This window comes from Mycteria americana, chromosome 4 (assembly GCF_035582795.1).
Source record: "Mycteria americana isolate JAX WOST 10 ecotype Jacksonville Zoo and Gardens chromosome 4, USCA_MyAme_1.0, whole genome shotgun sequence".
NCBI lineage: Eukaryota > Metazoa > Chordata > Aves > Ciconiiformes > Ciconiidae > Mycteria > Mycteria americana.
Window position 1 is genome coordinate 26700918 of NC_134368.1, and position 26169 is coordinate 26727086.

At 37.3% G+C, this 26169-nt stretch overlaps 1 protein-coding gene across 2 annotated transcripts in view; it reads left to right on the forward strand.

Annotated features, from left to right (window-relative positions):
* FAM114A1 (family with sequence similarity 114 member A1) overlaps positions 1–26169 on the forward strand; it is a 37615-nt gene that overhangs the window by 1958 nt on the left and 9488 nt on the right. Inside the window, exons 2-9 of one of the 2 annotated variants that reach the window (XM_075499928.1) lie at positions 810–1159; positions 3322–3409; positions 13174–13287; positions 13447–13553; positions 15304–15438; positions 17324–17476; positions 20293–20416; positions 25697–25779. In XM_075499928.1, coding sequence (XP_075356043.1) covers positions 818–1159; positions 3322–3409; positions 13174–13287; positions 13447–13553; positions 15304–15438; positions 17324–17476; positions 20293–20416; positions 25697–25779 — 1146 coding nt within the window. In that variant the 5' untranslated portion in view covers positions 810–817. Of the gene's footprint in view, positions 1–809; positions 1160–3321; positions 3410–13173; positions 13288–13446; positions 13554–15303; positions 15439–17323; positions 17477–20292; positions 20417–25693; positions 25780–26169 lie in introns of both variants that reach the window. The other variant, XM_075499927.1, reaches the window with a different exon arrangement.

The window sequence follows — 26169 nt, forward strand, 5'->3', positions numbered from 1 at the left end:
TGTATTGGAAGGAAGGTAAGGAGTACATAAGAGAAAATGCATTTGTAACTTACAAAAAAAAAAAAAATCAATAACTGTACTTCATGCAAGCTTACCTTGGCTTCAGAATTGAAGTTTAATCACACAGCTTAATTCCACAACTGATGTCTGGACTTTTAGGAACAGGTAAAGAAGTGTTGCACTTCCCAAACAGTAAGCCTTTGAGACAAGTGATGCAGAATCAGTGTGAGCAGTGAGATTCCTGTCTATGAAATGGCTGCAGGGACCATAGTCTCTCATGTTCTCAAATTACGCCCCTTCTCCAACACATAAATATCACCACAGTTTTAGTCACACTGTGTTTGTCATCCTCCTCTCCATCAGTCAGCAGACTATAGGAACCTGTGTATGTGGAAATTATGAGAAGGAGAGCAAGAGCTTCTTGGCTATTGCAGCTCAGATTATCCTGTTCTCCAGTGGTCTTTCATACCCATGTAATAGGGAACATAGGAATTAACCATGTGGAAGTTCTTATATTTGACTTCTCCAGACAAATGAACATCCTTTCTCCCTCACCAAACCGTATTTTGGAAAACAGTAATGCTGCTCTTTGTACTTGAGTGCTATCCTGCAAGGTGAATAGAGTATTCAGAGTATCATCGTGATATCAGTGCTAGCATGATGCATGTGCCACAGGGCTCCATGCTTCAGGAGGCCTTACATCAAGGCTGTGTTGTTTTTCAGCAATAGCTTATGGTAAACACTGCACATTTTATAGTCACTCAAATGTTTATGGAACCTAAAAGCCTTAAGTTATTTTCTATATTCAGAATTCAAAATGTCTGAAGACATATGTGATGACATCCCATCTGAAGAAAAACCTGAAGTAATGGAAATGCCCAGCAGTGAGGTATTGCCTCATGAGTCACTACCGCACCTCATGGAAGCTGAGATCTTGCATGAGTCTTCACATGACGAACATGGACAGGCCACTCAGAGAGCCATTAACGGACACGAAGGAGGCATATTTATTAACGAAAACCCTTTGACTGAAAAAATAATTGAAAGTCTGCCTTCCAATGGAGAGGCGTCTGAAGACATGCCCACTGAGTGCAATGAGACCGTAAGCCTTGATGCGGAACCTGAATCTGAAGAAACACTACATGAACAAAGCAGTCCAGTAAGTAATACTTTCTTTTCCATAAAAGCCCTCCCCTCCCTGCTTTGTAAGGACAGAATTTTGTACCATGTACATAGTGTTTTTCACAAAAGCCTAGGGAATTATATACAGAGAACCTGCACGGGAATAAAACAAGCTAAATTGCAACACCAAGCTTTTGGAAGCTAGGAACAGTTGAATTTCTCTTTGCCAGTATGATATTAATTTGGTCTTTCTAGCCTGATTGCAATAAAGCCATACCAGGGCATAAATCTTATTAAGAATCTAGTCCACTTTGTATAGGTATAATACTCCTGTGATTTTATCTGGCTTTCTGTACAAACCTGTTTCATTCAGTTCACAGAATGAACCTAGAAGAGGACAGAATTGAAGCTGCAGATGCAGCACTGAGTCTTGTACTTGGTAATTTTCAAGTCATTGACTTTACAAAAACAGTGTATGTTTCACAAGGCTCCATGAAATGGCCAGTAGTTTTTGATTTGTTCTAGGCCAGTAGTGTTTGATTTGTGATCCACAGACCTTTGGGAGTCCCGTGAGTAATTGCAAGAAGTTAATAAAAGAAAACTAAGAAAAAACAAGGCTTTTTTACGGTCTACACAGCATCCAAACCCAATACATGTGACATAGCTGAAGATGTTCTCATCTCCACTGAAAAATTTTCAGGCATCCACAAATTGGAAAAGGTTAAAATACATTGTTTCGCCTCTCCACCAGTGAGAGGGACCTACCCAGAAGAGGTGACAGGGGACCTGTACACTGCACAATGCAGAGCTGTCTTGGGATACTTCAGCTTTCGGTTTTGGGTTGATTGTGTAGGGATGATATGTTACTGGAGACTTTCTTGAGACAACAATTTCTTAATATGATTTAAATATGGAGTACTGATAATCATTTAATGCCACACATTAATGTAAAAGGTGGGCAGCACCTCCTCTGGCTGTGTTCTTACTGAACTCAGTTGTTAGGAGTTCCTTGTGCACATCTACTGGGTTACAGCTCTGAGGAGACTTGGGCAGAGAAGTCTCTAACTCTGGCTCCTAGTAGAACTCAGGAAGGAGATGGGTTCCTGCCTCTCCCTAATAATTGCCCTAATAAGCTTGTATGGCTTTATAGGATCGGGTGCCTCAAGAAACATTAGGACATCTGTAAAGACATCTCTGGAGTTTTAGGCGCTTTCAGGAATAGGTGATCTAAACTAAGCTTCCCATTCTGCTTTCTTGTGCACAGAAGCTTGAACTCCACATAATACCCAATCAAGCACTGGCCGTAAACGCTTAGGATCCCATTAAGAATCTGTTGCACTTTTAGGAATGAAAAGACCGTTAAAAATCTGGCCTTAGTGACCAAAATGTGAACATAAGGGCAATATATATCAGTCATTATAGTAAAGCTAGAGAAGGGTGTGTCTGCCCAGGGATACTATATGTGAAATAAACTTTAGTTTAGTATGACACCAAATTCTTAAGTAATTCTCCTTATGGACGCTTTTGTTTCACATTGAAGTTGTGGTCACGTGTGTTCACTGCACAGATGTGTGCACCGGTATTCGCACCTTCCCAGCCAGATGTTACAATTCTTCAGCTAGAAGTTACGGTCTGCAGTAGAGCCTGCAGAACCCATTATGGGGCCTTTCAGTCAAAGCCTGCAAGGTTAGTTTAACCCGCTACAGAAGGCTGTTTGAATTAGCCTATCTGACTTGGTATTGAAACAGCCAAATGGTCAGTTTCACAGACATGGAGTGAGGTGGATGACCTTGGTTTCCTTCTGGGGGAAAAAAGGGTGCGGTGAGAACAATAACAACCCTGCAGTGCCATAAGAATGCTACCTTTCATGCAAGCACTACTTTGCACAAAAGCTTAAGCATCTGCCAGAGGAGCTGGTGGCAAAGCTTTTGTCAGTCATTCTGGGCTATTCCTCTGTATGTTCTGTCTCTTGAAAATCATTCTTCAGAAGGCATCACCATGATTAGGGAAGCCAAGTATTATATTACAAAGTGCCTATTTTCAGATTGTATACCCTTGTAAGTAGTGGCGCAACCATTTTTACTCGTATCATCATTTATTACATGCTGAACTTTTTTACCTGTCAAGTTTCTTTGTATTTCTTCCTGCCTTTGTATAACATAAATTTTAGACAGTGGAGTAATATTTTTGTTGTTATAGGCCACAGACTCCTCATCTAAAGCAAGTCGATGGGGAGCTTGGGGTACCTGGGGGAAGTCTCTCCTGTCATCAGCTTCTGCCACAGTGGGTAAGTGTTCAATCAATGAAGTACATAGAAATAAATCGTAATTTTAATGTGTCATTAGACACATTAATGTTGTATCTTAAAGACTCATAGACAGTTTTGTCCTGATATGCTTGGCGAGCATTTTTTTTAATAGGAAGAAGGCCTTTCCTAAACTGTCAAAGCACATAAATAATTCTTCAGGTCAGATCACGGACAAGGTACTAGGCTTGTTTGTAAAGTTAGTGAATTACCTCATTGTGGCTGCTTCACAGAAAGGATACATAAAGTGATACAATTACTGTCAGCCAAAGTCTTACGGTTTTTGAAGTCAAAGCACTCCAACCCAGATTTGTGCACATGCATGTTTGTGGTTTATACACCATGACTTCTATCTATACAATATGAATTCACTTCTTGTAAATAATTCCAGGTTTCATTGACAGCCAGTGAAACTGTTAAACCATCACACCAGACTTCAGAGAGTAGAACAACATACTGAAACATGGACCGTCTACTCCCTCTCCCTGTACTCTCATTTCTGATAGTATGTCAGTACAAAATGTCCTTGTGAAGACTTTAGACAAAACTTAATCATTACACATCGAAAACTCACAGTCAAAAAGCGAAGCATGCAAATACCTAGTTATCAATAGGAAATAATTTCTCACAGAACAGCTACTAAGCTGTTAACTAATCAGTTCTCATAAAGGATCCACAAAACACCTTCAAAAATGAACCTAGGAATTAAAATTAATTGCTAGTTGCTAAAAATAATGGATTCAACAGAGATACTGGTTTTATGATCCCATATAAGGCTAAATAATTCTCCTCTTTATCCTCTTCTGTTCCATGGACAATAAATTATTTCTGTCTATTTCTCAGAGGAGGAGGGAACTTCCCCTATCCTCTCTTTTTTTCAGTAACACCCACACTCAAGAGTTCATAACTACCTTTTCTTTCAGACAGTCCAACCAATTAGCTTATCTAATTAAACTCAGAATGGGTTTCTAAAATGTCTTTAAATTGACATAAGTGAAGGTTGCTGCTGAAAGGAGCAGGCCTGCTCTGCCCCAGCAATATGTTTCTTCCTTCTTTTATGCTAACAGTAGCCTTCATGCAGTGATGTGGGGAGCTGGTTTATGGGACTGATTCTGAAAAGTACAAATGAAGTAAGAGCTGGATCTTCAGCTGGATCAGTTTGTAAATTCCTTAATCTGGCTCACCGTTTGATCACCCAGGTGCTACTGAATAGGAAATGATGGGAACACACAGAACGTGCTGATGGGGACGAGGGCAGCTTAACTAGCTGTGGAACTGCATAAGTGTTCTCAACTTGTATTTAACCTTAAAGTTTAGCACTTCTCTTTCAGACTTGAAGAAGGGCTTATGTGCAACAATTTTGCCCATTTTTTCCCCAACGCTTTTAGTAGGTCTAATAAAGGGTACTGCTTTCACAGACTTCCACGAGCCTTGCCTCTCATATTCTCAGCCCATCATAACAGCATTCTGATAAGAATTTGGCTTTGTGTAAATAACTAAAGAAGAAAATTTATGTGCATAAAAGTAATTTTACTGTTGATCAGTTGGAATTGTAATGCTGATGAATTCTTCAGTTCATTTTTATAGTTGCAGCAGTGGGTTTCTTGGAACAGAGCTCTTTCAGGTCATGCAGTTTTTGCCTGTGAGATAACCATATTTATATTCTGTTTAGCTTTTGCAATATAGTATTCTATCAAATGGACGTTCTAATGTTGTTTGCGAGTGTTGTGGTTTAACCCTAGACAGCAACTAAGCACCATACCTGAAAAGGATGAATGCTGTTGGAAAAACTTTCGGAGACAAACAAGAATGTGTGTTGTATCCCTTCTTACTGTCTAATAAGTAAACAAGACATACCTTTTTACAGCTGTTTGCTGCTTTTGTCTATAAAACCTGCTGCCAGCATTGTATCTCTGTGGATTTCCATGGACTTTTTAATGATGTGATCTCATTTTTATATAGGCCATATAACATCTTGGTTCATATACATTAAAATTCATGCTTAGTTGATACTGGCTTCTTAACATACCATCTGACTGTATCAGCATCATAACTATCTTCACAAAGTATAAATATGTGAACAAGTTTGTTGTCTAGGCAGCCTGACTTGATAAGGTTGTGTGATGTTGTCTATTTTGAATAGGCATATCATCACCATGTATATATATTTTTAGAATTGTTATTATTTAAAAACGAGCACAGTTGGAACAGGTCAAGTTGCCTAGGCAAAGGAGCATCCACATGCAGCAAAGGAAGAAGGCAATTTTAAAATAATTTTAATTTTACATGAGAATGCTTGCACTGTGTCACACTGAAGACCCATCTACTATCTAGTTTCTGGCGGTGACCAAGCAACTGAGATAGAGCCTAAAACCAGGTGTATGTAAAGCAGCACTTCCCCTGTTTTGTCTTCCCATTTCCTGGAATCTACAACTTAGACAGACTTCCTGACCCTGGGGTCAGGGTAGGATTGAGTTCCCATATTACTATCTAATAATTTTGGATCAAACTTTTCTCTGTGAATTTATTAAATAACAGACTTTGAATTAACCAGAAATCAAATGTACATTCTTCCATGTTCACTGAAACCAAGGTAAGTTGGAAGACCACATAGATAATCTTAGATTTGTTCCAGGAAATCAATGCAGCAGATAATAGTTTATATTCCTGATATAGAGGGCTTATTTCCTAGTTGTTTGTTATGGAAATTCATGCTTGATCCTGTGAAGTATTTACTGTCTGTCAGTGTCATACACAGGATGTCGGACGGCGTATACCATATATCTGCTTCAGTATGATAATTCCTAGCAAGAGACAGAAAAAGAAAAAAAAATAAAGCTATTGGGAATTTCTATAAGCTTTCTTCTTTTTATTAAATATTTATTATTCCCCTTCAAGTTACTCCATGTAATATCTGAGCAGTTCAACTAACACTTCATCTCCTAATCTACCTCAGAAAATAGGTTTGCAGTGATCCAGTCCATTTTAATGTTGCTTATTCCTTCAGTGTAGCAAATGGTATAAGTAAAGCTGCTTTCCTGGAATTAGACTTACAAGCAAGACCTTCGGTATGTGATTTTTCTGTTGCTCTGTGATTACCTTCATACGACACAGCTGCTTGTCTGGCTAAATATGACAAATATTTACTATTCCTTATATTTTTCTTCAAAATTGTACTCTGCAAAAATAGCAGAAACAGTTAGAAGTAGACTAGATACCATCTTAAAAGCCTAACCAAATACATTCAGCTTTTAACAAATAGTATCGTAGAACAGCCCAGGTTGGAAGGGACCTCAAAAGACCATCTAGTCCAGGCTTTTGTGGGAAAGGGCACCTAGATGAGATTATCCAGCACCTTGTCCAGTCACCTCTTGAAAACCTCCAGCAATAGGGACTCTACCACATCCCTGGGGAGGTTGTTCCAGTGAATGATCATTCTTACTGTAAAAAATTTCTTTCTTACATTCCTTTCTCTTTAAGACTGAGCTGAAAAGGTTATTCCAAGGATCTCAGTTTCATTATCCTTCAAACCCTGATTTAGAGCTCCCAAACAGATTAGCGTTTTTACTGCATGGCTATAATTTGTTTAGCATAGCTGATTTTAGTTTCTAATAATAAGGTAGTTTACATATAATTTGTATCTTATGTCTCTTTAACTAACTGTGCACATATAGCCAGTGATTGTTTTGGCGATGGTTTTGTATTCTGAAGAAAATGTCTGTTGTCTTTGAACTGATTTTGACATTATTTGGATCAGGGTTCCCGCCACAAGGCAGATGTGATACTTCTGTACGCAACAGAATCTGTAATGCGTTTGGATCAGTAGCAGTCACTGACTGAACCACGCTTAGTGTCTGACACTAGATGTCACACTAAGAAAGTTATTGAATCTGCCTCATTAATGAGGTGAAGAGTTTTCTTTTGTTTTTAAAAGGTGCAAGAAGTTTGTTTCCCCCCCTTGTGGAACCACAGTGGAGTAGAGCCACTGAAATAGTTGCTGGGATGATGAGATGGGAGAAGCAGGCTCACTGTGACCTGGAGACACAACTTGTACTTATTGTCACCATTTTACCCCCCCTTCTTTTAAATTGTATTTTTGAGTAAATCAGTAATTACACCATCCAATGTTTTAGTAATGGTGCTGATAAAACTCTGCTCTAACAGTGAGTTACCATTGCAGCTAAGCCAATCTAATAGCTAGCAGCCACTGAAATGTGCAGTTTTGCACCTCTCTGCCTTGCATGTTTCTTCTTCCTTCCTGTGCCAGCAATCATGCTCCTCTGAGCTCCTGCTAATCCAGTTCAGGAAGCTAAACTGACATAAGAATAACTCTAGAGGAAAGAAAAATCCATTTTCTACCTGTTTAGTTCCTTGAACCAACTCACTGAGATAAGTGTCAGGGCAATCAGTAGGGTCAAATATGGAACATGGAAGAAGCAGAACCTCCCATACCAGCACCAAGAAGCCATTAGGTCAGCTTAGCTGTAACAGCAAACCTTTTATCTGAAGGGCTTAAGCGAGGCAAAATATATTCTCAGTCTGTACTTGAAGCTTGTGACTTCCGTTTTTAAAAACAGCTTGTATGCTTGAAAGCTTGCCTGTTTGGTTTTTTTTCCAGCTAAGCTATCTGCTAGCTTAAGGAAAGTTACTACCTTCTCCTACAAGCCTTGCCTTTCATATGCTGTTTTGTATGGATGAATTATGGCATTCATAACGTGCTTAAGTTATGGTGCTCAACAAGTTGCATTTCCAAGAAAGGTCAGTTCTCTATCATGCTGTATGCATGTGCTTCCCTCCGTGTAAGTTTGGCGTATTTTACCACTAGTGCCACTGGTAAGACTAACATCTGTCAATACCTCTTACACAATAAAAGTAATAAAAAATAGAACCCAGCTATTTAATTTACATGGTCTCTGAAATTCATACTATAAGGCTTCTTAATGCATCTCTTTCATGTATTGCTTGTACTTAATATTCTGCTATCTTGATTATTTTGTGCTTGCGTATATTCCTCATCTAGTTCTTCACCTAGTAGAATGGCACACAGAAATATCAGACACCCATAGTTCTCCCTCGTACACTGAAAACCTTTTCTTGTCACTCAGTATGACAGAATGAAATGTCACTTGTGATGTCACTGTGTTCATGAGCTTGGATGTTATTACACATAGGTATGTGTAATAACAGGTATGTATTAGGTATACATACCTAATAATAGGTATGTATTACACATAGGTATGTGTAATAATCTGCATTGCATAGCTTAAATTGAAGTCTGTGTGGAACGGAAATGCAAATGCTTCAGATAACGTGAAACTAAAGTATTGAAGTGATGTGAACATCTTTTCCGTTCTGTACAGATATTATTCTCCTGTTGTGAAATAAAGAACGACATTAAAAAAAAAAATCAAAGGCCGGATGTTATGCTTATACCTTACGTAGTCATAAAAAGGACAGTTCATCTCTTCAGAAGACCTTATTTTTCACTGCATAAATTCAGCTGATTAAGGGAAAACTGGTTTGTGCCTGAAATCAAATGGTAGTCACTGAACTGTTTTGTAAATAACACGTTACAGCTGCTGTAGCAGCAACCGCTTTTTTTCACAGTTCCTCCTTTTTAAGAATACTGAATGCAGGTATCAGATGGGAGAATTGTGGACATGCTTTTGGGGGTGGCAGTCCCATTTTCTTTCTTTATATCTTTTAACATGAGCTTATGATCTAGAAGAGGTTGAGAACCAATAATCAGTTCAGCAGCCTTTATGCCTATTGCTGGTATTAAAACTTTTACCATTGCAATAAGGAGATCTGAAACTAGTCTCATTTACTAGCTTAATTGGAGTTATTCCTGATTTACAGACCAGGTAGCATAGGTATTATCAGAATCTACCCTGTGTTTTTGTTTTAACTACAAGGAAGATAATTTTTCTAAAGGGAATGCAGTGCCAATAGGATAGCCTCAAAGTGAGCACAATGGGGTCCCACTTTTTAGTGTACAAAATCAGAGCACAGTATGTGGCTTTTCCACATACCTATACTTCATATAGTGGAGTGATTCCCACCCCAGCCATCTTCAGGTTCCTCAGTTTCTCAGTCAGTGTCAGATGCTAATTTAAGGCCTCGATCTTCATCTTCAGCTTGAACCAGATGAAGTTTCATTCATCTTACTAGACTGAATTTTGATCTGTTGTTCATCAGAAATGTCCCCATGGTGCAACACAGGTGACAAAGACTGTGTGGTTGCCAGGGACAAAATCTCAAACTCGCCCTCCCTATCTGTACCGCTGAAGCAGGGAGTCCAGTTGCTTGGGAGTAGTACATTGACGAGGGACAGCGATTCCTACAGAGAATGGTTTAGATTTCAGGCGTGCTGGACTGCCCTCCGGAGGTGTCTGTCTACCTCTTTCAGCTCTGCAGGGAATCCAGAGCTACTAAGCTGGGAAGTGGAAGATAAGAGTGCCTATAGTGAAGTGGGATGTTTCTGACTAAAGCATTTGTGAGCGTTGTGATCTGTCCTTGGGCAGATCAGGCAAACTCAAATGCAGGCCACATTTTTAGGCACTGCTTGCAAAACCTTCCTTTTCAAATGAAAGATTCCAGCTAGCAAGATGAACAACAATATTCTGCTGAAATTGCCAGCCAATAGAAAGAAAAGAAATCAGGTAGGCAAGAAAAACAAAAGCAACAACACAGGGAAAAAAGCATGCTTTCTTCGAAAAGTAAGCAGTTAACAATACCCATTGCATAGCTCTTCTGTCTCTGCTGTTACAGATGAGTAAATGGAGATGTCAGAGGTGTTCCTTAGTTTACAGTATCAGCTCAGTTGCGTTACCACACCCAGTGTAACAAAACCAGTGCACCTTTATCTCTAAAATGTAGGCTCATTTCACATAACCTCTTTTATTTCTGTGGCTTTTGAAATTGCAAATAATCATTTTCATTTCCAAAGCAACATGCACTTCTGCTGTGTTTGTGCATGTATGTGTGTCTAACAGTGCTGACTTGCTTCAGTGTGGTCTTCTGATCTCATCTGGTTTTGTTGTTGTAGTCAAACATACATGCCATGCAGCTTAGTTCAGGAAAACCACTCCTAGCTGACCTGAAATATCTTCTTACCATTTTAGTGCATGTAACCCCAGCCCTGAAAATGCTGCCTTTTCTAAGTCTGTAAATATCAGTACAGGAACTGTGTGCCTTCTTTTGTTGGAAGTATAAACTTGTCTGCAAAACTATGAGAACCAAATTACAGAATACCAAAAAAAATTATAAATCTTTACATACAGAAAAAAGCCTGGAAAATTAATCTGAAATTCCATAACTGTGTCACACACGGTTAAAGGGAAATTTTTGCTTAATGTTCGTAGTTAACTTTTTATATAATTACAGGACAATAATATTTTATTAACAAGTCAAGTCCTTAAGAAAAATTAAGTCAATGGAAAGAATAGAACTCTTTTGCTCATTTAAAAAGTTATGAGCAGGAGAAATGGAAAGGAATGTGACATGGAGTATCTATTACAGTAGTTTAAAAGAACAATTAATAGTTATTTAAGTGAGTTCCAGGAATTTGCAGAGTAAATAAATGACTCCAGAATCTATTCATGCTAATATTTTCATTGAACCAATTAAAATGTGCAGGAGATTGGGATTAGACAAAGTAGTGTGCCGCTCTCCAGTATCTGCATTGGAACAGATTTTGCAAAAGGCAAGAAGTTACCCAGCAATGACTTAAATGACTGTGGTGCATAACCTAGTATGTCCTGTACAGCTAGACGTACTGCTACATTTTGTAAGACGTGAGACAAAGTAGACAAAGGTCATAGTTTCTTTAGACAGGTAAAAGCATTTGCCTGCCTAGTCTCTCTGTTTCAGTGTAAAACATCAGGACCCCATGCAGCTTATACTGTCATATAGAAAATTACTTCTTTCTGCTCATCTGTTCCTTAGGGGACATCTGCTCTTTGTGTTTGCCTCCAGATACTCCAGTTTTCTTGTATGTGATCTTTCAGTAGTGCTGCTCACATATGTTTTCTAGAGTATATTTATTATTGAATTCATAGAGCACCTGATGTGCAATGCATCTGGAAATCATAGAATCATAAATCTAAGCTTTCCTTCTTTCTACTCCATTTCAAATAGTTTTGCTGTATCTTTCTTTAATCAGATATTCAAAAACATATTTGTATGACTACACACACACATATATATGTATATGGGTATATATATTTATATTCAGAACACTGCAGAGCACTGGTAAATGATAGACTATTTTGCTGTAGTTAACGTAACTCAGAAAAGGTTTGACTTTCCTAATAGAAAGCGCACACAATTGTGGGAAAGTATGGACAACATTTAATGAATCGTTATGCTTGCCTTAGATGTCTAGGCACCTCCCTGAGCATCTGTATTAATAGCTTTTCTGAAATCATCGGTCTGTTTACAGTTCAGTTTAAGGTAACAAAGCAAAGAAGTATGAAATTGTCATTAATACTTCACATAAATATTTAGGCAGATTGTTAAAGCACTCTGTATTGTCCTACTGCTAAAGTGATCAGCTTTATGTGAGATGCAGTAACAGTGTACTGTGCAAGAAAAAGTAAAATAGCGTCACTGAAGCCATTTCATTTTGTGTTGGAAAGAAATATTACTTGCCTGGTTGGTTGTTTACTTATGCATCTCAGCTGATGTGCAGGAACTTCCAGCTAAGGAAGATGTGCTAGCTGGATCATTTGTAATGAGAGAAGCATATCGTGAACATACTTACAGATATATCCAGAAGCAGAATGGGCAGACAATTTGAGGGTTGTCTTTAAGGGCAGTGTTTTTCAACTACAGCTGATGCAGATTAGGAAGCTACTGTCTCCTTTTGCTGACTACCAGGCAATCCCACCCTATCCTATAGCAGGGTATTACCAGTCCATGTGATCTGCTGGTGTAAATAAACTCTGTGTAGAAAAGCAGCAAAGCAATCCCATTCTGTCAAAATTATTCAGATAAATACACTAATAATATACATTCTTTACATTAAACTAGACCATTTTAATAGAACAGAGAGTCAGGGAGTCACTACGTATGCATCAGGTAAAGGTGGTGTAATCTCTGTAGATCAGCTACCACTGGAACAATAATTCTGTCTGTGTCATCTGACACCAACAGACTTTACAATGTGTATTTAAACAGCAGCTTTGAGGAGAGACACTGTAGAATTTGACTGCAAATGAGCAATTGAGGAGCTTAAATCCTAAAATAACTTTGAGGACCTGGGTCAGTATTCCTGAAATACTTACCTAACATAGCACCTATGCAGCAGACCGAAGAACAGATTCCTTACCTCAGCTCTGCAGTCACCCAGTCCATTAATTGCAGGTTATATTGTTCTAGACTTCTGAAAACTAGATGAGGCCAAATCCTACGGCATTAGGAGGACCACCAATTTCTCTTTAAACTAACAGTAATAGAATATTTAGCATTTTGAAAAGCAAGGAACTAAACTTACGGGTGCCACTGAAACAAGTTTTACATTTCAGGTCCAGTGTCATTTGTATTGTATTTCAGCTTTATAATTTCTAGTCAGTTAATATACTGGATATAGTAGAACAAGTGAATCATTAACCTAGAAAAAAATTAAGCAATTGAGGTAAGTTTAATAGCTATTCTGATTGTTATCATTCGTGGAGTAAATAATACTCTGCATTGTTAGTAAAAAGTTTTCAAATCATGTAATTGAAAATATGCTTCTGCTGCAGGTCATGGGATAACAGCAGTAAAGGAAAAAGCAGGAACTACCCTAGGAATTCATAACACAAGTTCAACATCTTCAGAAACAGCAGAGCTGACTGCACCTGAAACACCAATTATACGTAAGTTCAAGTTTACTGAAATTGGACAAAACTCTTTGACACTGCCAAATTAGTCCCATTTACAAAATTTTAAGATTTTGATCACAGAATCCATTTTACTGTAATTTGTGACTTGTAGAGCTGAAAGTATGCTGTAGCTTGCTTTTTTTCTTTTGTTAGAAGCAGAAGATTCCCTGGACCAAAGCTCTTCTGAGAATATTCCTTCTTCTCCTTCATCTGGATCTCGTGGCATGTTATCAGCTATCACTAATGCTGTACAGAACACAGTGAGTCATTTTAGTGGGCCTTTCTGCTCTAGTTATTCTTCATCATTTTTAGGTGCAACTTCACTGTAGTCACATTTAACAGGTAGAGTTTGTTAAGTTGTAGGTCTTTGTAAAAACAGTTCTGTTGTAAATCTGTTTACAGTATCTTCCATGGCAAAATACCTGTATCAAATTTAAAAAGTCAAACACAACTCAGTCAGTTACTACTTTTGCACCAGTTTCAGTGAAAAATATGGTCTTCTCCTAAACTATGTAGAATTCTGCAAATTCTTGGGAAATCTTTTTTATAGTTGTAGTACCATCATCTAATTTTTTTACAGTTAAGTCCTTCCAGAGAAAGTATGATAAGATTTGTTATCATTTTTGAAGGCAGATAAAATAAGAAAATACTCCATTTTGCTTAATTTAAGGCTTTTGCTAAACTCTGAATTGTTAGTCCCTGGCCCTTACCTTCACCTCTCTGTCTAGCCTCTCATTTCATATTAGCCTTCCCAGAAGGTGGTCTGATTGCAGACTCAGTGAAGCAAATTCTTTTGTCCATGGTTCTCTCCTATTACACTCTCCATATATTTTCTGTGTGTTGCACTTCATCCTTTTCTGGTTTTCTTTGTTTCAGCTTTTGCAAAATCCTGTACCATACTGTTTCCAAATCATTTTTCATGTCATCTTCTTCCCCAACATTTTTTACACACTATTACCATATCAAATGTTTTTCTCTGAACTTTTTAGTATGATGTTTCCCTTGAAATTATGAAAGACTTTAAGCATTGGCTAAAAAAGCATGAAGACTAACTCCCCACTGAGCATGTTTTATGAAGTGGCAATTCTTTTTTAGTGCATATCCAGTTCATTCTAAGTGCCTCACCACTCTAATATCAAAGATTTTGGGAGCAGACGGAGGTTCCTACAGACTATTCCTAAGACTGTTGCTACAGAATCTGGACCATCGTAGGGCTTGTGAGAGCTGGACACCAATAAGATTACCTGATCATTGTATAAGATTTTCAAATAAGAGAAATGTGCTCTTATGCAAACCTAGAGAGGCTACTATATCACAGTGATGAATGTTACCAAATAAAAAGAATAACTTAAGGTCTCAGTAAGTTGCCAGTAATGCCATTTGAGACTTTGGTAGGGTTTTCCATTATATATCAGGTTACATCAGCATGTGACTATCTGACAGATGCATAATCCAGATTCAAATGGAAATCTTTATCCAGTGAAAATTCTTCTTCAGTGTACGTGAAAGATTGTGAGTGAGGGAGGGCTAATGCTAACACAAAAACGACACAGGAAAAACAACAGTATTTTGATAATCAGTTCCAGAGTCATCACAAGTGTCAAAATTTTAGAAATCAGTTAGGTAAGGCAGGGTCATCCTGTTCATGATGGACTTGGGCTCCATATTATTCATATATAAAATATGTTCCCACAGACTAGAGGCCACTTCGGATAAAATTAAAGTGGTATTATTCATAATTTTTTTATTGGCAACAGGTGTTACATTACCTCCGGTGTGAGCCTTTTAATTAACTAGACATATTTGTACAGTTCATTTTTTTTCTTTTTGAAAATATATTCAGAACAAAGTAACATAATTTTATAAACATATCAATCCTATTGTTAGTTAAAGCATAGAAAATCTAGGGACCTGAATGTTCAAAGACAGTGTTGGCAAAAGCAATACTCTTTACAGTTCATATTAGCATAAAGTAGAAAGAAAATAACCACATTGCATTATTTTATACAGGGGAAAAGTGTATTATCTGGAGGCTTAGATGCTTTGGAATTTATTGGGAAGACAACCATGAATGTCCTTGCAGAAAGCGATCCTGGATTTAAGAGAACCAAAACACTGATGGCAAGAACAGTTTCTCTGTCTCAGGTTGGATTTATTTAAATACAGCTCTGTCAATGCAGTTTCAGATTCTTTTTCCAGAATTTCAGATGCCTCAGGGAGAGGCTTTATTTATTGCAGTAGATATTGGCTAGGCTTATGGAAATAAGTGTTATGCTTTATATTTGCTTCACTTTCTTTTTCTTTACAGAACCAGAAAAGATAATGTAAAATAATCTTTTCTGCATAATCACATGTACAATAGCTGATTTTAGTAGGATAGTATATGTGGTGATATATCATTACACTCCGGAGACAGAACCAAATTGTTGGTGTTTTTGTAACAGCTGTAGATAGAGAAGCATAAACATCACTTATTGCAACATCAGTGATGTTGCATAAACACACTAGATAAGCATAAACATCACACATCACTTCCAGCATAAACATCACTATACTACTTTCCTTGGAAATGAGTAATAATGGAATATGACATGTTTAATTAAGAATTAAAGCTGTGAAAAGTTCTATCTTAATGTCCATCTAAACTAATGGTACCCTTACACAGTCGTGACTCATATGTTTAAAAGTTCAGAAACGTGATAAATACAGAACAGAAGTATAAATGCTGTCAATAAAAAATTATTTTAGCTGTCCAGACACTGAGAGGAGAGGGAGGCTGTGGAAATCAGTAGACATTGAAAAAAACTGTAATTTTACTACATGTTTAATTCCTTGTAGAGAGGAGTAAGGTATTTTTCATTTAATGAGATGTTTCATCTTTAGTGTTAGTCATTGTAAGTGTAAACAGACTGATACTGTTGTAATAGGCCAAAAGCGAGTAACTCTTGTTAAGGCCCACAGGGTTAAAATGAGCTTTTGAGAACACCTTGCTAAACAATATGCATGAATTCACACATAAAATCTGAGGCAGAAAGTGACATAAATCAGTTCCCATGGGTCGCATAACACAGTGTTTCCTTTTTGGTGATTTGTACATAAGACTTGATGAGTGATCTTTTGAAGGTGGAGGCTGAAAAATCTGCCATTATGAGTCTTTTGTAACAAATGAATAACTGAAGACAGTATCGTAGAAATTTTGAATGATGGAATAGTGTAAGTGGCAAGAGTTGACCTGTATTCAGAGGCTGATATGTGACTTAAGATGCATTTCAGATATATTTACTAGCTTTACTGTAGCAAATTCATACAAGAGGCCATTTCTGTCTGGCGATAGAAGGAAGGAATAGAAGATCCTATTCTATACACTGTTCTACCCTTCTTATACACTAATGGAAGTGTATAAGAAGATCACTCCAAAATATCCACAAGTATATGGAGTATAGTTCTGCCCCACCTTTGGTAGAAGTCATACCTTATTAGGCCAATCTCTTTTGTCAGTCCTGCTGTCATGTAAAACTGACTTTAGTATCTGCTAAAAATATTTTATAGGAAATATTTATGTAGGTGCATTGTTTATGCAAGTAGGTAGGTAGGTCCTGAAAATAATATTCTTCCCACGTTGTGGTCTGTGGAATGGATTGCATGACTCTTCAAGGCTGTGTATGAAATAGTCCTTTTTATTTTTCTTTCATTGTAATTGGTGGCTAAATTTATTATATGGTATCCATAGCTGACATTGCTTTTGAGAACATAAGCAAGATTATTTGTTTGTTCATTGTTTTTTAAAAAAAAGATGGTTAGCAATTACCATTGGGAAAACCACACTTAGAATACTACTTAAATATTTTATTAGAGAAGTTTATCAAAAAAAGAAGTTAGATATTTCAGCTCTAAAATTTCAGCTCTGCAGGTGTGATATAGTCCCAAATTTTATTACTACTTCCTAGACAAGCAGAAGCAGAAAGTAATAAAATCTGTCATACCTACAGCACTGCCTATAAAACAACAGGAATGATGTATATTTTTGCAGCTGTTGCGAGAAGCTAAAGAAAAAGAGAAACAGAGGCGGGCCCAGCAAGTTACAGTTGAAAGAACAGCACATTATGGACTACTTTTTGATGAGTTCCAGGGTTTGTCTCATCTTGAAGCTCTGGAAATCCTGTCAAATGAAAGTGAAGCCCAGGTACAGTATGCAGACAGTATAAATCAAAATGGTTGGTAAAAAATTTTCGCTCTGCAGATGCATGTGAAATGAACAGTAAGTTCTTCATCAACTTCAGAGAAAGCTGGATTGGTCCCACGGGCCAGTCCTTGGCTTCAGGAAATCAGTCTCAATACATGTAAAATTTAACTCCAAGATTAACTCAAAACAAACAACTTCACAACTGGAAGGTATTTTTGCTAGGACCATATATAGTGTGTATTTTTCAGCTGGTGACACTATGCAGATGTCTTTTCAGAATTTGCAAGGAGGTTGATGTCTTTTGGTTTTGTGTCAGGCACTGATACTTACATTCAGGAACTCCAGACCTACTATACCTAGAGGCTAGTGAATGAAAATGAATTCCAGATTACTTATTCAATTCCTAAGTCTTCTTTAGTGAGTTAGTTTTTAGACTTACATAAAACTACCCAAAGGTATCGTTAGTGGAAGTAGACAAATGCTATATGTCTCTCTGAAGAACATGCTAAAGTTACTAAGGCCTATATGATAAATATATTTTTGAATTTCAGCTGTCAGTAGATCTCTGACAGTAGATTAATAGAACTTTTAATAGATTAATAGATTCCCAGCAGTGGTATTTTGTAAAGAAACAATTTGCTGAATAAATTTCTTAAAATACCTGTTTTCTTCTTTTTTGTTTTAGTAATTAGCACTCCTTGCCTGGGTTATTTTTAATAAAAAAATAAAATAAAATAAAAATTTAATTTAATTATTTTTAATAAAAATTTGTTTAAAATAAAAATTATTTTTAATAAAATTATTTTAAAATTTATTAATGTAATAAAAATTTAAATTTTCTTTTTAATAAAAATTAAAGTCTGGGTTATTTTTAATAAAAAATAACCAACTTATTTTTGTTAATGTTTTATTTGCTGTCACAAATAAAAGAAGCTTATTTTAATAACAGCTAGGTACATACAGTTCATGTTGGTTTTGGTTTTTGCAATTATATCTAAATACAAAATTATACAGTCAAAACCTACATGTAAGGTTCAAGGGCCTGCTTTTGCAAAAAAAAATAAAAAAAAGAAACCCACAAAACAGGAAAGAGATAAAAAGAAAACAAGTTCAGGTTAATTGCATGTGTCAAAACTATTTTTCTTTTCACAGAATCACAGAATCACAGAATTTTTTAGGTTGGAAAAGACCTTTAAGATCATCGAGTCCAACCGTAAACCTAACACTACCAAGACCACCACTATACCATGTCCCTAAGCACCTCATCCAAACGTCCTTTAAATACCTCCAGGGATGGCGACTCAACCACTTCCCTGGGCAGCCTGTTCCAATGCTTGATAACCCTTTCAGTGAAGTAAAATTTCCTGATATCCAGTCTAAACCTCCCCTGGCACAACTTGAGACCATTTCCTCTTGTCCTATCACTTGTTACCTGGGAGAAGAGACCAACACCCACCTCTCTACAACCTCCTTTGAGGCAGTTGTAGAGAGCGATAAGGTCTCCCCTCAGCCTCCTTTTCTCCAGGCTGTTAAATACCAGGCTGTTTTACTGTTAAATACCACCGGGTAACGAAGCCTTGTGCAGGTTGTTACCATGAGGTTTCTGATGTGCTTCATGTTATGTCCTAGATAACCCCTGGTTCATAGTCCTACTCTCTCCAACAGGATTCAATGCAACTGTCTGGGTCAACAAGTCCAATTCCGTGATATGTATTCCAAAAGACACAGCACATATTCCAGTTACCATACACACACACAAACATGCACAAAATACTCATGTACAGTACTGTAAGCTTGAGACCTGTACTAGCAATCCAAAAGCCACACTCTGATGGGCCACAGGAGGAGCGCAAGAGAGACTGAAGGCATTGCTAGTGTCCTATGTCCTTCTAATAGTAGGGATTTAAAAATATTTTAAAGCTTTTATTTTAAAAGTTTCCATTCAAAAAAGGTCCCAGTTAATCCTATGAAATGGACAATGCTATAGAGAGGGCCAAAAAGCCCTAGGTAGTCCTTCACAGCCTGAGTTGGGTCTCCCAACTTTATCTTGCATGTAACCCTGAGCATATGAGCTGGACACATCAAGGAGGAACATAAGAAAATAATGTCTTTCTCCAGTCTCTCACAGAGTCAGTCTGTGTGTCTGTCTAGCAAGCTTAAAAAAAAAAAAAACAACTTGAAACAAACCTAAAAGTAAAATTTTGTATCAAAGGGAGAGAAGGCATTTCTCTTGGCTTCCATAGGCAGAGAGTGCAATTGTGGGATTAACACCGCGTAACTGTAGTGCAAACAAGCAGTGCTTCAAAGAATCTCTTTCCATCCCTCATAGGCATGCCACCCTCTTAGATACCTGAGACATGCAAAGTCCTGTCAATACATTCAGGTAGACTGGTAGACTGTCAATAATTTTGCTTGCATTTTGAAGGAGGGGAAATAGGCTTCTTTTTCCAACTCTTCCCGTGAGTGCTCAGACTAAGCATGAATTCTGCCTGGGCTCTTTTTGCCTGGTGTCTTCATCCAAGCAATCCCAAAATGCTTATTACAGTTTACAATTAAACCATAGCTTTATAATTCAAAACAATGTTCTGGGAGAAGGTAGAGATCTGATGATCTTACAAGGCTCATGTAATTTTTGTGATACTCAACAAATTTTGTTGATGAGAATTAAAAATGTATGTACATTGGAAGGTTAGAGACAAGATTTGAGCATAATGGAAGTTTCCATTTATTAGCCTGTTTTGGTATCAGGCTCTAAATTAGCAATTTAAGAAACGCTCTGTTTTGGTTAGGAATGCTCACTGTCCTTTCTTTTACAGATTCAGTCATATTTAGCAACACTTGATGGAGAGCAGTTGGAGACTGTGAAAAATGATTTAATTGCTATAAAAGAGATTTTTGTTCCAAAGGAATCAGATGACGAAGTGGTGCAGGCACAGAAAGGTAATTAGAAATACAGAGACTTAACCATATGAATAATTGTTACTTCTGAATATAGTAATTTAAAAAATTACAATCCAAACTATAATTTCTGATAGCCTAATACTCTTCATAAGGTAGTCACTAAAATTAATACTCTAAAAGTTCTGGAAGCTGATTAATGCTTAATTTTGAATTTATGTTGTAATTGAAGTGTGAGATATAGAAAATATAACATAAAGAAGTATTATATTACTTTGCTGTATCATCAGTGAAAGCAAAACAAAAATAAGAAGGGAAATCAATAACCTTTTGGGTAACTGAGGTTTTCTTACAGAATCTGTTATGAAATTGTGTAATCTGAAAGTTTTGGAGTGTTTAGCAATGCTTTTCTGTTTAGCAACTTCATCCTCACTTTGCACCCTCCCTTGCTAGATAGGGAAAAGATTAGAGCACTATAAAGAGACTTAAGAATCCTGAACTTTTTGAAGTAAAGTCACTTTGAAACATAGCGGCAAAGCAGTCTTCTAGGTATTGCTTGACAAGACGTGGCATGTGGAGTGTTAAGAAGTTAAAGTAGCAGAAGCATGCCGTAACTATGACAAAATGCACAGCATTGAAGAGAATGGGACCAGCATGACAGTCCATCGATCAGCTCACAAAAGTTAAACTAAAATGGGTGGGTGCTTTGGTTAGGGGCAAAGTAGGTGTCTTAAACAGGTCAGGAATTTTGGCATTCCCCAGAACAGTCTGAGAACAGAAGGATAAGAAGTTAGCTTAAAGCCACCATAGTTCATGTCTCCAGGCCTGTGAGATCCATACTAAACCTCTTCTAGCTGATAGAAACAATCCCCTTGACCTGACTGAAGACGGCTTATGCCATTGAACACCGTATTGCTGTGTTTCAGAAACACAGAAACATAACAAGATACTTCTTCCCCATTTTCTTGATCTTCTTAGGGGTGCTTTGCCCGTAAAACCTACATTTTGCAAGATGGTGAGGTATGATTTCTCTAGCCTTCAGAAAAGTTAGAAAAACTGTGTTAACGTCCACATGTCCTAACTGGAAAGTCTTTTCCACTCAGACTACTCTTTCTAGCATTGCTTACTCAGTATGCCTGATGTCTCTCACAGGGAGCTTATTGTTTCTTCTTGGGGGGGACAGCGAGTGTTCAGTGTAAAGTCTTAGTATGGTTTGTGTTTTGTGCTGGTTTTTTCCCTTGTTACTCTTTAAAACCCCACATTCCTCTGCAGGATTGTGAGAAATTAAAGTCAAGAAAAAGTGTATTACCTGCTTAAGAGTGAGGATTCATGAGATGTCTGTTGTTCCTTAATTTCTGTGGGAAATAGTTCCTTGCTTTGCAACCAGCCCCCAGGAAAAGCTCTGTTTCTTGCACAAAGTAATGTTTTCTCTGGTAGTCAGAAGTTCCGTTTTTTCAGTGAAGCACAGCTGCTGATCACGCTCCTTGAAACGTTAACTGGCCTTTGAAATAGGCTGGGACCAAAACAATGAGCACCTTAAAAAAAAAAAAGGCCAAATCAGAGCGTGCTGCAGGTTTTCCCCTGCAAAAGCAAACCAGTCGGCAGTGAAACATATCCTCCTCTCTGTGACAGCAGAAATAATAACCACACACATGTTCTCTCCACCTTACAGTTGAATGAGTGTAACTTCAGGCTGCAGTTCAAAATGACTCACATCCTTTAGTGTGATCAGGCTCAAGAGTTATTAGTATTTGAACTACAGATAAATTTCATTTATTAGTATTAAGTTGGATAAATTTTAGTTCCACTGGAGGACACCAAAAGAATAGAAAGGTTAATCACTTCTCAAAGTAGCTTTCTGTTAGGACTGAGCCTACAATTCTGTGGTCAGGCTCCTAAGATGGGACATGTGGCCTTTACTTTCTTCAGCCTCTCACCCATAATCCATAGTCCATGCAACACTGCATTGATGGTGCTCTTAACACTGTATAGTGCTTTGACACATCCTTTCTAGATAGTGTCCTAGTCTGGATACTTTTCCCAGACACAGAAATGTGTTATCTTCATTAAAATCTTGTCAGAGTGAATGAAGGCTTCTTATGATCCTCCTGAGGCAGGGAAAACAGACCTTTTCCTGAATTTCTTAATGCACAGGATCTTAACTTTTTATTAAGTCCAGTTATGCAGCAAATGCATAAAACCTTGTAAAACTTAAATAATTCCATTAATAGGCCTTTACATGACAATTGTCTGCCATTTTTAATCTGTCTGCGAGATAAAAGCAATATCCAGCACCTTTCCATGTAATATTGTTTGTGATTTGCATGTCCGTTTCCCCTCATGGAGCCCAGTTCTGTTGAACAGTTTAATGTTTCATTGATACTTTAGCTTGCCAATCTTTACATAATTTAAGTTAGATTCCAGTGACTCGCTATTGACTACGCTTAGTATTATGGTCATATTTTACAAATAAGTTTAGCTTTCTGGGGGGCATTAATATGTATTCTTCTGGGAGCACACTTCATCTTTTAGGGTCTAGGTTTGAGTTGTTTGGGTTTTTTTTTTTTAAATTGGAATTGTTTACCTGAAATTACTTATTGGGACCTTAAGTATATTTCTGTGGCATAATTAATATTAAGAAAATGGTCTGCGTTTAATGTTACCAAAAATTTTAAACATCATTTGGCATCCAGCATAGATAAAAGACAGTAAAGTTTAACAACAGGTTGGCTGATCAGGATTAAATGCAGCTCATGTCTTGCTGTGAAGAGAAGGCTTCATTCTAGTTTGTGTACTTAGCTCAAGCTAGTTAATACAATTAAGGTCCTGTTAAGCACATTAATAGGTTTTACACTTATAAAATCAAGTCAGTAAGCCATATGCTCTTTTAATATCATATTTTTTATACAGAATTACATATTTTTACTTAAGCTAACTAATCTAGCAAGAGGTAGCAGGCTATGTTAAATTCTGTGGAGGAATTTTGAGTTTTAATCCTGCTTTCTAAACAGTTTAAAACTACAGCTGACTTGCCTTCAGTAGGATTTTGATTTGTGCTTCCTAGCTCAATAAAACTTGTGGTTTTTTACTTTATGTAAGGAAGCCACCCCCCTAAAAAAGACAGAGATTAACTAATGGTGTTTGAAAATGTTAAATCTTATGTAGCCACTGAGCAGTATTTGAAAACAAATTAATTACCACTTATTGCTAATTTGTTACCACTTTCTCATCATCAAAGTCATGTTATTTATATGGTGTCATTTGTCAGTGCTATATGTATTCAGCAAAAAAAAAGAAGACTACCTGGGAGGAAAACTGGTACTTTGCATTCAAGTGTTTGAAAAGGGTGGCTGTTTGTTTTATGTAAACTCTCAGGATCCCTTCTTATCGTAGACTCTCAGGATCTCATTCAGAGATGTTAGTGCTGCTTTTAGTTTCTACCGTAAACACTTTCAGTCCTACACAAGGAGAAATTACTGCAGTGATCTTTGGAGGACTGTTTTGGGAAAGGATTGGGGCTAGGCTTTGTTCTTGGGAACTCTGAAACTGGAATCATAAGGTTTTTGTGTCTTTCCTTAACAGTCAGATAGGTGCAAAATCAGTATGAAAAGAAAGAAAAGGAAAAGGTATTTTCTGACACAAGTAGGAGAAAGCCAAGTGCATACCCTTCTCTCTAATGTTTCCTCTCACTTTAATTATGCAACCCTTTCATGTATTTTTCACTGCAGCTTCTTTTCCTTTCAGTTGTTTAGGAAATAATGAGAGGAGAATATCTGAAAAAGTAGCTTTACTTACATTTTGGATGCCATTAACACCAAAAATTTTATATGTGAGGTTAAGGGAGATGGTAACCAAAGAGAATATTGAATTGAATATGCCAGTTATCAACAATTTTGGTAATTTTGCATTGATCCAGTGAACTGCTTATCAGCTTTCAGCATGCTGCGGTTTATGAAACAATTTGGCATTGTTTTAAGAACAAGTGAATTCAGTGTATCCAAGAGGTGCTTTATTGCAAAACCTGAAAATCCTATTGCCAAAATTTATTGATAAGGGCAGCAATGAAATGAACTCTGTGCATCTCTTCAGCCTGCCAGAATACAATCTTCTTGACCTGTTCACCTGCTGTTAAGAGGAAAGCTCAGTCTCTTGGTCATTGCAGGTGAAGAGTTCTTCATGCTAAATACTAATTTTATAGCACCAAAGATGGGCACTCTCTTTACAAGCAAGTGTGAGATGTCCTTTGCTCTAGGAAAGTATAATTTGAGTGTCAGATTCCACCACCTTTCCACATATTTCAAGGTACCGTGGACTGTAAACAGTTCTACCAAAATCCCCAAAGTCATTGGAGAGTAATGGCCCTCCACTTTTAAGCCCAGCACTGAAGATTTGCATAAAAATGGAAAAACTGGCCCTACCTAATAAATGAACAAAAAAAGTGGGAATACAGCAAGACATTAAATTCATTTTTTAAGTAGCTGGACTTTTATTAGGCTCAGTATGGGGACTTTGACCTTTTAGCGTCATCAGGCTAAAAAAACCTGGATTTTGTATATTCCACCAGGAAATGTTAATGAAGATTCCAAACTCAGTAAGCGCAGATGAACAGAACCAACCAAAATACCAACTTTTAGGAGCTTAGAGCATGTTAGAATTTGGCAACTGCAAGTAGTCAAAGGAATATATATAATGAAGATGAAGTTCCAGTACTAGTGATATTTATCTTTGCTCATAAACCTTGTGAAATAAAAGTGCAGATTCTTTAAGGCCCATTACTCCAAAGCAGAACAGAAAACATTCTTCATTTAAGCAAAGCTCAATCTTAAAATAGAAAGAAAACACACCTCTTAGCTGTGGTTTGCAGACAGAGCAACAGAGAACATGTTTTTCAGTATGTTTCCTATGAAACTTACTTGTATCTGGCCCTGCTGCAATTTTTACTCCTTGGTTTGAAAGAATATATTAGTATGTCTTCTTTGGTTATTTTGTTGGTCATGTATTTTTGTCAGATAACTAGGGATCATGCAGCTTCTTCTCTTCTTACCTGTCTTTGTGAAACTTAGTGGAATTTAGAATGGGGTGGAAAGAGTAGTCAAAATGTCAAGCTAGCATATATGGTTGTACAGGTATCTCTGTTGCTTGTTCTCTTCTTTATTTGAGCATATACACGCACACACCCACACACACCTTTCTTGTATCACTGTCGCTGTTTTTCAAGTGCTAGAGTGCTTGGGGAAGCTATTTGACCGGATGTATTTGATCGTGTAAAATATTACAGTGATAACACCCTAACAAAAATTGTCTTGTTTTCTCTTGCAGCAGATATGGGAGAAGAGTTTGTCAGCATGCTCACTGAACTGCTGTTTGAATTGCATGTTGCTGCTACTCCTGACAAACTTAATAAGGTTAGCACCTGTTAGTGAGCTGCCCTCTGTTTCTTGGACAAAGACAAAGAGGGAGGGCTTTGTTCTGACATCTGACACAGAGCAGTACCTACCTCAGTTCAGACAGTTCAGAAAGCAAAGTACAGGAGGGTGGGACTAAAATGATGAATATAGAAAAGCTTTCATAAAAGTGAGATTAGTAAGGCAATACAGTTGCAATGACTAGCTAGCACAATGGGCCATGTTAGAAAGCCTTGAACCAGGGATGTCTTAGCAGAACAGAGTTCATGAGCACAGCAGATTTGGTCTTACATACTGGGAGCAAAGGTCCGGTTCAGAAATATTTTTTTTGCTCATCATGTTCATTCTTCTGAGGGACTTCTCCAGACCTTCTTAGCTAGAATCAAAGTC